The sequence below is a fragment of the Lonchura striata genome, chromosome 3 (genome assembly GCF_050655825.1).
Source record: "Lonchura striata isolate lonStrDom1 chromosome 3, ASM5065582v1, whole genome shotgun sequence".
NCBI lineage: Eukaryota > Metazoa > Chordata > Aves > Passeriformes > Estrildidae > Lonchura > Lonchura striata.
Window position 1 is genome coordinate 105,679,272 of NC_140705.1, and position 14,234 is coordinate 105,693,505.

Below are 14,234 nucleotides of genomic sequence, written 5' to 3' on the forward strand. Positions count from 1 at the left end.
AAACACAACAACTAAAAGGGGCCCAGCTCCCAGAAGTTTTATACTGAGTAAAACTTGCAGTTGTTCCAGCAACCTGTGACATGTTCTGCTGAAAACCCTGATGGAGAGAATACCACCTTGTAAAAGTGTGTGGAGACCCTCTCTGATTCTGTTCTGGATGCCTGCATTAGCTGTGCTTGGGCATTGTCCTGGGCTTGCAGCACTTTGGAGTCTAGCTTGGATCCAGTGTGTGCAAATTTGAGTCTTCTCCCTCACTTTGAATGTTCACCATTTCCTGCCTGGTCTGGTCAAGTGGAAGCCAAACTTGAAGCAGAGAGAGGGGACACTTTGGGTTCACTTGCTGAAGTGACAGCAAAAGCCAGTCGTAGAGGCTGACAGCAGGAAAAGTGCATTGTTCTGTTTAGATGTTGTTTAAATGTAGGAAAAACTTAATTCCCATTTGAATGTGTTCAGGTCCACAGGTGGTCACTGGCTGCTGTGACCTGACTGCCATCCTTTCCAAGAGCAGGATGGCAGAAAAGTTGAGCAGATAATGTGTTAATGGTTAAAAGAGAAAGCTAAGAACCTCTGTTGAGGGTCACTGCATTTGCCTGTATAGAACAGCCATCCCAGAGAAATACACTAAGAGTCCCAGTGATGCTGCCACAGCAGCCTGCTGAAACAATTGTATATTCTGGCTTGACCTCACTGCTCAGACACCCTAAAAGGAGTTGATAGCATCTCTGGGCTTTCTGTTGTTCTATTTTTGAGAGCTGTTAGTCAGCCACCTGAAAAGAATACAGCTGTGGTTGCCTGAGCTCAGTTCATTGCCTTTCTGTGTTTGAGGAATATGGGACACAAAGAGTTCAGCAGAGGTATGGAAGAAAGGGCCTTTGCTTGGCTGGGATTTTGCCTTGTGATGAGAAACAGCTGGGGTTTACTTGAAAGAGCCTGACTCCAGTGAGACTGTGCCCATGGAAATGATTGACACCTGCATCCAGGGCAGGTACTTGGGTCCCTGGATAAACACATGGCTGGTGACTAAGGCAGTTTCTTTTTTAGGCTGGGTGGAGCAAACTAAGTGAAGTGTTAGGTGAGTAATGAGTGCAGGTTATTGTAGGATTAGATCTTTTCTCCACCAAGTAACAGGCAAGCCAAAGGCAGCATGCCCTGTGTGTTTGTGCCAGGCATATTTTAGGCATGTTACTTTGTTCCTTTGCTTGTAGAGAGGCAAGCTGTCTCTGGATCATTTCCCTTTGGTCATGTTTGTTTCTTGCAATCTTGTATGCAGCTCTTCCTAAAACCTTGTATGGGGGTATTACAGCTCTGTGGTGGGCAGTCTGAACTGCAGGAGCTCTTCTGCCTGGAGCATGAGAGTCCCTAAATGTTGCTGCAGTTGGATGATGCTGCAGTTGCTGCAACTGGCCTATGTCACAGCACATGAGGTTAGGATGCAGTGTTCAGCAGGAAAAGCAAAAGCAGGGAGAAATTGGAGACAAGGGACCCAAGATGCCTTTGGGTCCCTCCCAGCTTGAGATATTCTATGATTCTGTGGTGTATTGTAGAACGGTGCTATAGAAAGCATTCTAAAACTTACTATATGAATTCTAGAGATTAGAAAGAAGAAAATCTATGCCAATGAAGGTGAACAGATATGGATAGGAGGCATTTGTGCCCCAGTGGTGCTGGAGGAGCTTTGGGGCTGTGTATTAATGTATTGAGAATGCAGATAGAGTTGTCTAGTGGTGAACATGGTACAAGCATGGGCAGTAGAAGGGGAGGGTCAGGAAGAGCCTCATTTCAGTGGAAGTGGGAGAGGCAACTGTCTTCTGTAAGGGCTGAAGACTTAGTCAGATACCTGACTCCAGCATGAGAAACCATGCTTGGAGAGTGAGCCCTGCAGAGGAGATTGCCGGTGGAGCTGGCATGAGCAGCTGCCACTCCTCCTCTGAGCATGAGCTTTGCTTCCTGTCTTGTGACATACGTGCTGGGCTTGCCAGGGCTGTTGTGCCCAGAAGGAACAGTGTGGTTTTTCATCTTGCATAAGCAACATTTAATTATTAGGGTTTTTTTTTTTTTTTTTCTTCTCCAACCAAGTTTCAGGTTGCCTAGTGTTTTGCTTTGTTGTGGAGCTCTTCTTGATGAGGGTTTTTGAAATTCCTCTCATACCTGCAGTTTCAAGGAATGGTTGTTCCTTTGTCCCCTTGTCTTTCTCAGGAGAAGAGGGGCAGAAGGCAGAAGCCTTCTGGGGAGAATCAGAGCTCTTGTGGTTCACTGAGATAGTCCCTGCACATGTGCACATCTTCTAATTGCCCTCCAAGAGCTTTCTGATTTAGTCCAGTGGCAGTTTAGTAGTAGCATATATACCACTGATGCAGAAGGGACCTTATTCTAAAGAACTATTTTAGGAACAGCTAGAGACAGATGTGAAGGGTAAATTGAAAAAATAAGCAAGCAGTATATAAATATTTTGTTTCTCCGCCTGATTCTTTCTTTGTGTGGTCCTCCGACCTTACAGATCTACCCCTTAAAATGAAAGAAGAAATGCAAAACTGCACCTTTTCAGCTAAGCTTTCCTCAGGCTGTACTTGGCTCCCTTTTCCAAACCACATCAGAAAGGGACTTTGTGTTTTGCTACAGCCCTTGTTTGCACTGACTCCAGGAAGGCAGTCTGGGGCTGCTTGGCACGGTGAGCCAGGGCTGTGGCCCCTTGTTCCTGGCCCCTGGCGCTGCAGCAGCAGCAGCAGGACCTTGTTCCCACCTCAGAGCCTGAGCTGGAGCAGAGAGTGCCCATCATATTTATGCTGGAAGTGAGTGGTTATGAATCTGCTTGCCAGGTTTTCTGCCATCTGGATTTCTCCAGGCAGTGAATCCTAGAGATTAATTCTCATAGAGGTGCCCTGCATGCATCCACAGAGCCAATGGGCAAGTAGTAATCCCTGTGTGTAGAAAATGTCTGTTTTCATGCAGAATACTTCTCTTGATATTTAAGGATTAGTCAGTACCATCTGTGTGTTCATGCACAGATAGGAAGTACAGTGCACATACTAAATATTAGTCTTTGGATGGAAAATAATAAAACTCACAGAAGTAGAAATTAAGATACTTTTATAAGGCTGGCATGAAAGCTTCTGTCTCTTCTTGGCTCTGGTTAAGTGAAGCTGCAGAGAATTAAATTCTTTAAAGGCACTACTTTTTCTGTTGTTTATTCTGCCCAAAAGGGAGGCTTAATTTGAAGGTTGTACTGCTGATGATCAGCATGCTGGAGAGTGGGAAGCCAAAGTGAAGGAAGGAGGCAGCGTGACCTCAGGCAAGGCGCGCTTCTCCCATCCTTTCACTGTGCCATGCTCGCTCAATGCGCTTCCCAGCGTGCACCAAGACTACAGAAAATATTAAGAGGATAAAGTGCTTTTGGGGAAGGGAGGAGGAATAATATTAAATAAACAAGTTTTAGCATCCTCCAGTGGCCTTTGCTATGTTTTTAAAGATTTATGCCAAATGCAGGCTTTATTGGAATTTGATCAGATAAAGCTCAATTGTTATGGGAATGTCTTTGTTCATCAGTTTTCTTGCCTGCTTTGAAGACTTCATCACATCTTTCTTTTATTAAGGTGCTTCTGTATTTATGAATAAAGTCCCTGCACCCTTCAAAAAAAGCCTTGTCTTTTATGAATAAGCATACCAATAAACAAATAGGTACCACTGCAAAGCAGAACTAGTGGAAGCCTTTACAGGGTGAAAAGACACCCTTCCTAGAATGCTGTGGTATTGGGTTTAAGGTATTTTTATTATGTACAGGCAGTCAAACAATAACAAATAATAATTACTTCCTGTGGAAGCGGTGCCATGTTTTGTTAACATCATAAAGCATCACAAAAAGTGCAGCTGAAGCGCTGTACTTTATTGTCATCATTATCTGAGGCTGCTATGGGTGGGATTATCTGAGAGGCTGTGATGGGAGGGGTGTACCCACAGGATGGATCAGAACAAGGGTTGGGGGAAATGAACAGTGCCAGGTTGAAGCTGGACCAGATTGCAGTGAAGAATTTGAAGCAAACAGGAGCAGACCTTTGGTCTTTCCATTTTGGGGAGGGCCCAGTCCATGTCAAGAGCTCCCATGGAATTTGTTGAAGGTCTAGGAAGAACTGTCAATCCTCTAGGTAGTGGTGAGCCCCACTTCCTCCAGGGTCTCTCTCCCTGCTTGGAGGTATGAGGAGGAAGATGCTGTGGAACATACTACCCCATTATGAGTCAGATTTAAATTTAAACCACAGATGGTTGTTCAAATACCTTCAATTCAGACAGTGTTTTGTCTTGTTTTTCAGTTGGGGAATACATTTAGAGTGAGTTACTATAGATTTGGGCCAAATCTCCGCGGTGCAAATCTGAGGCAATTTACACTGACTGCAAGAGAGATCCTTCAGGCTGATCTCCATGTAATCAGGAGCAGAGGGGCCTTGCTCTCTTTTCTTGCCAAAAAGTGCCGTCTCTAATGCCACGGAAGAAAATACCATGAAGCAGGATTTGTGGCTGTGAGCTGGCGCAGGATGTCTGTATTACAGATATCACCTGGGGCACTTGGTTATAATTGGCTGCCATCACTGTGACCCACATCTAAAGTAGTGCATTTGGATCTTACAGTTTATGTATTGCTATCCTGAAACCAGGATAAAAAACCAGGATGAAACCCTTGCATTCTGAAGGGTTATGAGGTTATGTTGAATGGCAAATGCAGAGTGTTCTTTGAAGTGCCAAACCCAGTATAAAATGTGGATGTAATAACCTTCTACTTTACCAAACTCCTTCATTTTCCTCCAGCAACAGCTCAGGACCAAAGGAAGTTAATTTGCAGTATATTTCAGTTGAATTTATGTTTTCTTCTTATTCCAGAATCCTCTTTTTCTGGTTCCAAATACTCTATGCCCTACAAAAAGATGTCAGTACATTGGAGACCATACCTAGAGTACCTTTGGCAAATACTCTGTGAGCATTAGGGGAGTATTTATGGCTGCATCATCTTCGCTGAAATTTGGGAGCATATCTCGGATGCACCTGCCTCTTGCCAGGAATAGAGCAGTTACTGAAGACAACTTGAAGGAATATATCATATTTCCATCAGCTCCTGGCAATGGCCAGTGTGTACTTCCCAGCTGGACACTGCCATGTGTAGAAATGCAGGCCACAGATGGCTGTGTTGCCATTTGTGGTGCCTGAACGTTACTGGAGACGTGGGAATGCAGGCCATGGGTCTGAAAACAAAACTAGGTTTAGGTCCTTGCTCTTTGGGCTAGCATTTGTTGGGGTAGCCAAGCCTACAGGACGCTGGGGCACGAGCAAGTTTGAACCAAGCAGCTTGGCGTGGTAGTCACTGGGCTAAGGAACATCAGGTTGGCCATGTGCTAGAGAGTCTGTTGAAAGGTGGTGTTCCTGTTCAGGGGAGGTGTAGGAAACAATGTGAAGTTTTGTTGGACAGATGCCTATGTGAAGGAGAATAGGTGATGGGAGAAAATGGAGGAGGATGGGAGTGGTTTGGGTGGAAACCTGTTGGTGGTGGGAGGAGAAAATTCTAAGGAGAGCTGTGAGACAGGCAAGAGGAAGGGAAAAAAGAGGAGGGATTTGTGGAAGAAGACAAGATCTTGGAGAAACTACTGTGTCCAAATACTCATTTAGCCAAGACAGCTGCATGCCAAAATGTTGTAGTAAAATGCACATGAAGATGAGATATGACTGTGAGGGACAGGACCAAGGAAGAGAAAAGGGCTTAGGAGACCTGTGCATAAAGGGGAGATGAACACAGGAGTACCCTGCAGGATCTGGGAGATTTGGCTAGAAGACAGGAGAACCCACTCTGTTTCTGTTGACTTTGGCTCCTCTTTCTTGATACTTTAATAAAACATAATGTGCCTTTGGCAAGTTAAAGCTAAAGGCTAGATAAGTTTACAGGATTTTTTTGTTTTGCTTCATTTTATGTAAAATCTTTCTTTGGAGCTATCTTAAAATCTCCCAAATGGCAGGAAATTGCCCTCAATATTTCAAAATCTTGCAGGAGAACGACCCCAGACCCTCCGTTCTTGTTTATTGCTTAAACAATGCAGAGTCTTCCTGCCTGCCGAAACATAAATCAGGCTGGATGGCCTCAGGGATGTGTCCCCAAGTTGCACTGCACATTGATCTTCAGTATCAGGGGGAAGGCCCTGCCTGGGGAACAAATGGTGAGGAAACCCCTTCCTGGGATCCATTCTCTTCCCAGAGCTCATCCCCTCACCGCAGGGTGATGCAGCAAGTCAGTCACAGCGATTCCATGCACACTTGACTTCCTTTCTGACCTGCTTAAGTGCTCATCTCTTTGCCTGCCTCACACTTCACCTTCTTTTACCTTTAAGTGAGCATCAGCCAGCACTGTAAGAGAATCCTTCTGCAGCTGTAGCCCATCCAGATATAAAAGTGGTTGGGTTATGTGTGCAATATGTTCTTTTTATTTGCAAGTTTGCATGAAGAACGTGTCTGGCAAGTTCTGAGCAGATGGATCAGAGACCTATGGGTTTTTTACAAACTTTGGCAAGTGCTCCGTACCTTTCTTTGTATTTTGGCAGGAGCTCTGCATCTCATATAGTAGTCTCTAAAGATTCTGCTCTCAGTTTGAGCCTGATTCGGAGACCATTGCAAGTAATGGAAAGACTTCATTGATAAGCAGGGGAACCATAAAGCCCTTTTAACTCCATTGCACTGAAGGCAGAGTCTGAATTACTCCTTTGCAGGAGTGGCTACAAGAAGAGCTTAAAAACTCACACTGAGATTTTTTTAAAAAAGCTGCTCTCTCGTGCTTAGAAGCAGCTAAGATTTTGATAGCCAGTAGATTCCCAATTATCTGGCAAAAGGTACTATATGGAAGCTTTGCACTTTGCACCATATGTTTTCACATATAATGAGTAATAAACTGGAGAGGTTTGCAGCAGAATCAAAGATTTTCTTTTCCTTGTGTCCAAAATAGGATCAAAGGCCTCAGATTAAACCAGGGAATGAGAAAGGATTGATAATTAGCATGGCCATTTGTTAACTGTAAGTTTCAGAAAGAGCTGGCTGAAGTCCCTGAGAGCTGTCCGAGGAGACCTTTGAAATCTGGAACCAGGCAGTGAGTGAATCTTTCAGTAGGGTGAATAGTATGTAAGAATTTGGAAACTCCCAGCAGCTGTGTATGCAGACCTTGGGAATCTGGTCATTCCAGTGTAAAGAGTTAGGCTGGAGTCTCCTGCAGTTTCTTCTAGTTCAGGAAAGGTCATCCTAAATAGCGGTTTTCAGCCATGGTGTGCATAGCTGAACTTATCTTTGCTCTCATGTTGACCAGCATAAAGCACCTCATTTACCACTGGATCTCATTGTTTGGGCTTAGTTACTTTAAGCTTCCAAGCACATGTCAGGTTATTTCCATTATTTTTAAAAGGGCTGTGAAGTTCCAATGGAAATCATAGATAATGACTGATAAGTAAGAGAAAGAGTAGTGAGCCTGCCAAGATGTTGTAGTACACAAGAACATCACAGGAGTCTGAAATGACAGAGAAGGGAAGGGAAGGAAGGAAGTTATCAGGGGGCCAGCAGCATCTGGAGGGAGGAGATCAGACAGTCCAGAATGAATGGAGAGGAAAGGCAGATTAATAGCAGGTTTTCACAAGATAATGCCATATTTACTGCTGTTCAGTGACTGCAGAACCCACACTGGCTGATAGCAGTGACCATTTCAAGTTCCAAGGCAATGCAGGAAATAGGATAGATATTTTTAAGTGGCCATATGATCTTATTACTATGTTTGGAAAGTTCATCAACTTGTTTTAAGAAACTGTAAGTCACCAGAAATACTTCCGAAGAGTTGGTAACCATAATTCTCAAATCCAGCCATAAAATGCTCTTGGTTTTCTTGGCTGCAGCAGATGTATGTCATTGATGCATCAGCCTGTGTATCATCACTGGTGAACCACATTCATTTTTTTGTTTGTTTGCTTGCTGAGGAGGTGGTGAATTTATTAGCCAAAACTACTCCACTGTAAATTATACTTAATTGTAATTTTTCCCATTCTTCTGCATCTGATTGTGGTGACAATAGAAGCCGAGAAGTCGTTATTGGGCAGAATACCAAATCTGAAATGAACTAAACAAGTTGCTGTTCTGGGGCTGTAGTTATTTGAAAGAACCAGTGTATCTTCATGTCAAATTTTTTCCTTTTAGCTCTGTAATGAGTCACGAAGACTGGCTGTTCTGGCGTCTGCTGTCAGTGGTTATTGTCTAGAATACATACACTAATGTGTTGATTCAGTTATCCCCTGCTTTAGCTGCATAAATATATGAGCGGGGGAGTAGGCAAAGGAAACTTTGAGCAAAATAATTATGTTTGTTTTAACAGTCGTGGGCTTAGTAGTTTTCTTGAGTTTGTTTTTGAACCAGTTTAATTACACTGACACAGAGTGCTGCTGCTCTGCTCATGTCAACTTCTGATATGCCCCATTCTTTAAAGAAGTCACATTTCTGCTAATTTTGCAAGCATTCTGCTTTGTTTGTTATCATGAATTATGTCGTGTTCTCAGTGTACTTTACAGTTTATAAACTACAGACTAAGATAATCCTTATCCTTACTTTTATACTCAGAACTGTGCGATAGTTTCTTGAGGGTATAAATATGTGTGCCTATAAATAAACAGTTTCATCCTCCAGTATTTGAACAAAGATTTCAGCTACTTGATACTTAAATTTTTGTGTCTGTTAATGCTTTCCAGTTAGTCTGAAAAATAAGGATAGCAAGTGTCAGAAGTAATTTACAAATCAGTGCTTTCTGGAAACTCCTCATTCTTCTGAAGCCAGTTTATGACAAAACTAAAATTTTTCATTGCTGAATGCCCTGGTCATAGTGATTTGGGATATGCTTTCAAGATAACATCATGGGTCAGCCTCCTCTAATGGATGAAGAGGAGCAAAGTCCCTGCCAGCCAAGCAGAGGTTCTCCCAGAGAAGACAGAGCAGAATGAAGAGTAGATTTCAACAGGATTTGTAAAAAACCAGAAATCTGGCAGGCCTTACGAGGGTGGCATGTGAGTGCTGTCATCACCAAGATCCCCGGCTGGGCTTCCTAAACATATGGAGCTGTACAAAAAAGAGCAATGCTTTGTTTGCATCTGCTTCTTCATGAGCCATTTCCTGCAATTAACTGCATTATTCATTTATTAATGTGTTTGTTTCACCTTGATCTGCTGGCAGTAGCTGCACGTATGTCATATCTAGAAACTCCTCATAGGTATTTGTAAGATGATGTTTTCACCAGGTGTTTTCAAGAAGCCTCAGAATTGAAAAAAGGGTGTATGGAGAGGTAGGTTAGCAATGGGCGTACAAAAGGTAGGTTGAAGGCAGTGTGCAAGACACTGGTGAAGAGAAGATTAAGAAGTGTTTTAGTTTATGGTTTTCCTGAGAAAGGGAGGAATTGCATACAAAAAACGGGGTAGAAAAACGTGAAATTGTTCTTAGAATTTAGGGCATTACTACTGAGTGAAAATTACTCTATGCTGGTCTAGAAGTCTGGTGGATCACCTTTTGGTAACACTTCTTCCAGTTCAGCTCATCCCTGGAGCCTGTGATTGTATGTGTACATTGCAGGCAGTGGAAGCAAGCCCAAGTGAGCAGATATCCCTGGGCAGACATCCCCGTGCCCATACCCCTGGGCAGACATCCCCATGTCCATATCCATGGGGCATCACCACGCTTGTACCCGTGGGTGTTGGGCTGTGTCCCTCCGCAGCGAGGGAGGTGGGGCTGCCTGTGTGGAAACTCTGTCTCCTGCTCATGCAAATGCTGGGATCTGTGTCTGCACGCAGTGGGTGATGCACAGGATTCCCCCACCGGAAAACCTTTGTCTTCCACATCATGGCTTGTAGTCAGTCCAAACTCTTTCTACCTCTTTTAAGAGGGAGAGTTTGGGTAAGGTGCCAGAAGGAAGTAAGAAAGGATTAAAGGGGAAGTTTAACTCAGTTGACTTTCTTCTTCTGTGAATTTTCCCCTTGCCTTCTGTTAATACTTTGAGTGCGCTGAAAACTTTTGCACAAAGGCTTTCGTTTAGCTCCTGCAGGTACAAGCTGTGCAGCAGCAGTTCTGATAAGGGTGTTTGATGTGGTTGTGATGGGCTAAGCATGAAGGTGAAGTGGTGTTTATAGGTAAGGCGAGGCAATGTTTATAGGTGAAGGTAATATCTCTTCTAAGACCAATCAGTGTAGTTGGAAGAAGTAAACAAGCTTTCAAGCACAAAAGCTGCAAGGCACAGAAAAGGCTTTTATTCTTTTTTGAAACTAAATTAGTTGATCTAGTAGGAAGAAAGGATTGGAAATGGTGAAAGAAAAGTTTTTCATTGAGGATATAGGCTTGAGGGTGTATTGGAAGGAAAAGGTGTGTTGCTGATGGGGATGGTTAAAACCAGAAATATAGGGCAAAGTAAAAAGAAGCAAACCAAAGTGGGGAAATGGCCGAGAGAACCTAAAATGCTTATTTCATGTAGTGATTCCTGGAAGACTCATTTGAAGAATATATTGTAGCTGTAAAAATTTCTGAGAGATTTCTACAAAAAGGCCCCATTGTTTACCCCCATATACAGTTCAATTGCTTCAGTGTAGATGGAAGTAAAAAGCAGTGTAGGAAAAGAAACTTAATCAGATTAATCTGTGGGAGAAAATGGATTCTGAGGATCCAGTCTAGGATTTTATCTTCCATTAGCTTTCCACCCTTTGAACAATGTAAAAGAAAAAGAAGGGAAAATTGAAATGGTGAGGCTAGAAGATCATTCTTGCTTACAAGTACTCAGGTTGTTAAGATCATAGATCACCCTAACACTATAAAGATACTTAACCCAAGAGGAGATTGAAGTTAATTTCACTAAGTGTAACACCCTTGTCACTTAACAGCCTTTTGCTTAAGAACTGCCAGTGCCTGTTTAACCATGATGTCAGTTGTGGAAATTATCTCATACTTAGTTTGTGGCTTTGTATCTCATTCTTTATAATTTTCTTCCTGAACATGCTGCATAAACAACATGGAGAGAAACTTTACTCTGAGACATTGTAGGTACCATAGGATGGATAATATCCAGCTCTTTTAATCCATGGTATCATCCTGTCCCACAGTGCCATACAGCTCAAAAACATTTTCTTGTCATTCAGCTCAACAATGGGGATGGATTTTCCTTAGACTATCGGGTACATTCAGTTATGATTTCTTGTACTTTTACAAATGCCTTTTATTCCAGGTACACTGACAGCCCTTGACTCTGTCTTTTGGTCGCAATTGGGATAAAGACTGGAATAAATACATTTATTTTTGATGCCAAGGCAGAGCCGTGTCTTCAGAATATGTCTAAGACCAATTATAGTTAACATCAGGAGATTGCTTTTGGCACATTACTTACTTTTAGTTCTTACATCACTGCCAAAACTGAGGTATGCAGTTTCTGGAGTCTTTGGAAAGATATGACTGTGCAGAAAGGAAGAGAAATGAGCCAAGTTCTTGTGTCCCATTTGCCTCACACCCCCCACCCCCCAGCCCAAACACATCCTTGCAGAATGACAGCTGCATTACATCCTCAGAAACACTTGACCTGATAAAGACCAAAGGGAAGGCAAAGTTATATTTGTACTTCTCTGGGACTTTCCCAGCATTGATTACTGATTCTCTCATCCCTCTGGCACTTCTGAGCAGTGGTAGTCCCCTTGCTGCTGCCAGACTCTCTGTAAACAGTTGCTCAGACACTTTGTTTGAAGGTTACCTCATAAAAAGGAGTCCCAATGTTCACTGTTGGAGTGCCCTTAGTTTCTACTGGGGAGCTCGGCATTGCCTACCAAGGGCCCTTAGTAATCTTCTGGACTTGAACCAACATCTTCTCATGGCTTTTTGCTAAATGTGTTGGTCAGAAAGAAGACAAAGAGCTTGTCATGTTGCTGTTCTTTTCGTAAGACAAATGTTATTGTAGGAGCCACAGTGTTGGCCTATGAGAGATCCAGCACTGCCTTGCAATAAACAGGGAGACTCTACATGCTGACTCCACATGCTGGACAGAATTGGAGCTTTTCAAGCCTGTTTAATTATGAAAAGCCTGATTTTATCGTGATGACATAGTTTCACACCTCTTTTGAAATATTTTTCTTTACATGTATTATGGGCTTTCACCATGATTTTATTACAGCAGTGCTTGCTAGATGTCAGGTTGTTCTGGGCTGAGAAAATAGGAGGAAACAATGAGACGTTGTCAGTTACTTATTTGGATATGGACTTGAGTGCTTAAAGAAAGGAAAAACCCAAACCAAAATATGAAGTCGCATGGCTGGCATGCCAAAAGTTACAAAATGATGTTATCGTGTGATATCTTGATTGGAGTTGACTTAATGTTGCATGTCATTCCAGCTCCCTGCATCACAAACCTATCAACAGAGTAACAATCAGAAATCCAGAAACCTGTTAGCAGCCAGAAGTCCAATTGTTTTTGTCCTAGAGATGGGATAAATAATAGCAGGCCATGCTTGTATATGGGAAGGCACTCACCGAATTGTTTGCCTGGAATGAGGAGGACTGTGGACACTTGAAAATCTGGTCATGCAGGGCCTGGGTTCCTTTTATTCATGTAATTTTTACTGCTTGGTCAGTAGAAGCTTGGCCGAAATATTTGACAAAAATACAAATACAGCCTGTATCAAAGTTTGGATGGAAGCAGCCTCATTTGTTGTCACAAATCTGTGCATGGCCATCTGTTTAGTGTATGATTAGTACCTGAAATCAGAGGGAAGGCTAAAAGCACGAATAAGGCAGTACCATAGGTTACTTTAAGAGGAGCAGTGTAATATCTTCAGTGTGCAGACTACATTGTACAGCCTGGACTTTGGCATCTTATGCTCTAGCTAGTGTAAGTAGTACTAAAGAAGGTAAAATAGCTTCTTTTGATGATTACTGTGATCTCTTCAGCAGCACTTGTATTAACAGGATAGGTTTTCAGGGCAGTTCTTTCTGTGTGATTTCTCTCCCTAAGGTATGTGATGGTGTGTTTTCCTTGGGAGCCTAAGCTGATTTCATTAGGGTGTTTTTGTATTGTTCTCCTTAGAAGATTCTTTCTGAAAATGTGCATGAATTTTCATCTGCTGCATAGAGGTTTCAACTGTAATTGCTTCTTGTGCTATTTTCTAATGTTACTGGTCCATTTAAAAATCAACCAGGCAGATATTAACCTGTAGGCAATCTTATTTGCTGTTTCTTGCAGGTTTTAAAATCTAAAGAATTATCATCACCAGGACAGCGCTATATTGACAGCAAAGTAGTTAAAACAAGAGCTGAAGGAGAATGGTTGTCTTTTGATGTCACTGAGACTGTACATGAATGGCTCCATCACAGAGGTGACAAAAAGTGCTCTTTGCCTTCACTCCTGCCCCAGCTGCTCCTCCATTAACTCTGGAGTATTTCAGAGTCATTTCATGTGTAAAAACCAACTCCACTCTCTTTTATATTTTGCAGACAGGAATCTTGGATTTAAGATAAGCTTACATTGTCCATGCTGTACATTTGTGCCTTCCAATAATTACATCATCCCAAATAAAAGTGAGGAGCTTGAAGCAAGATTTGCAGGTAATTAAAGAAAAAAAAATCCAGCTTTTTAAATGTTGTGGTATGTACTAATTGAGGACGGGAACAAAAAGCTGTTTCTGCCTCCTAAATGGCATTCAGCTGATTGAAAACTTGCTAATTTGAGAATTGTGATTCTCTGCTGGTAGGAAATGCTACTAAAGTTTCAAGGGTAAAACTATATCACCTGAACAATTCTAAAATCACAAGGCATGAAAAACCTGTCTCATTCCATGCATACAGCTTTGGTGTCCTCAAGAGTCTGTGTTACACAGGATATACATACAATTTTGGCTTTAGTGAAGACTCTTGCATAGTTTGCCATCCACTATTGGATAGTAATGAGAAAATAGCTCAATATTTTCAAAATAAATGTTTTGCTCTCCATTCTAATACTGTAATAAGTCAGACTTAGTTGAAAAGATTGGAATGAGAGGGCATTAAAAAATAAAAATATCTGTAGTGACAATATATGTGCTCTTTATTGACAGCAGGCAAGGTGATATAGAGTAAATATATTGAGGTTGTATAAGCTCTCTTGTATTTTTAAGCCATTAAACTTTCCGTTTCACAAAGAAAATTATATTTAATTGACTGGACTACAATTACCATCCACCAGCACACAT

General features: G+C 42.2%; 1 protein-coding gene across 1 annotated transcript in view; it reads left to right on the forward strand.

Annotated features, from left to right (window-relative positions):
* TGFB2 (transforming growth factor beta 2) overlaps positions 1–14,234 on the forward strand; it is a 60,955-nt gene that overhangs the window by 39,447 nt on the left and 7,274 nt on the right. The window contains exons 3-4 of the mRNA XM_021546149.4: positions 13,250–13,382; positions 13,501–13,611. Of these exons, the coding sequence (XP_021401824.1) occupies positions 13,250–13,382; positions 13,501–13,611 (244 nt within the window). The remainder of the gene's footprint in view (positions 1–13,249; positions 13,383–13,500; positions 13,612–14,234) is intronic.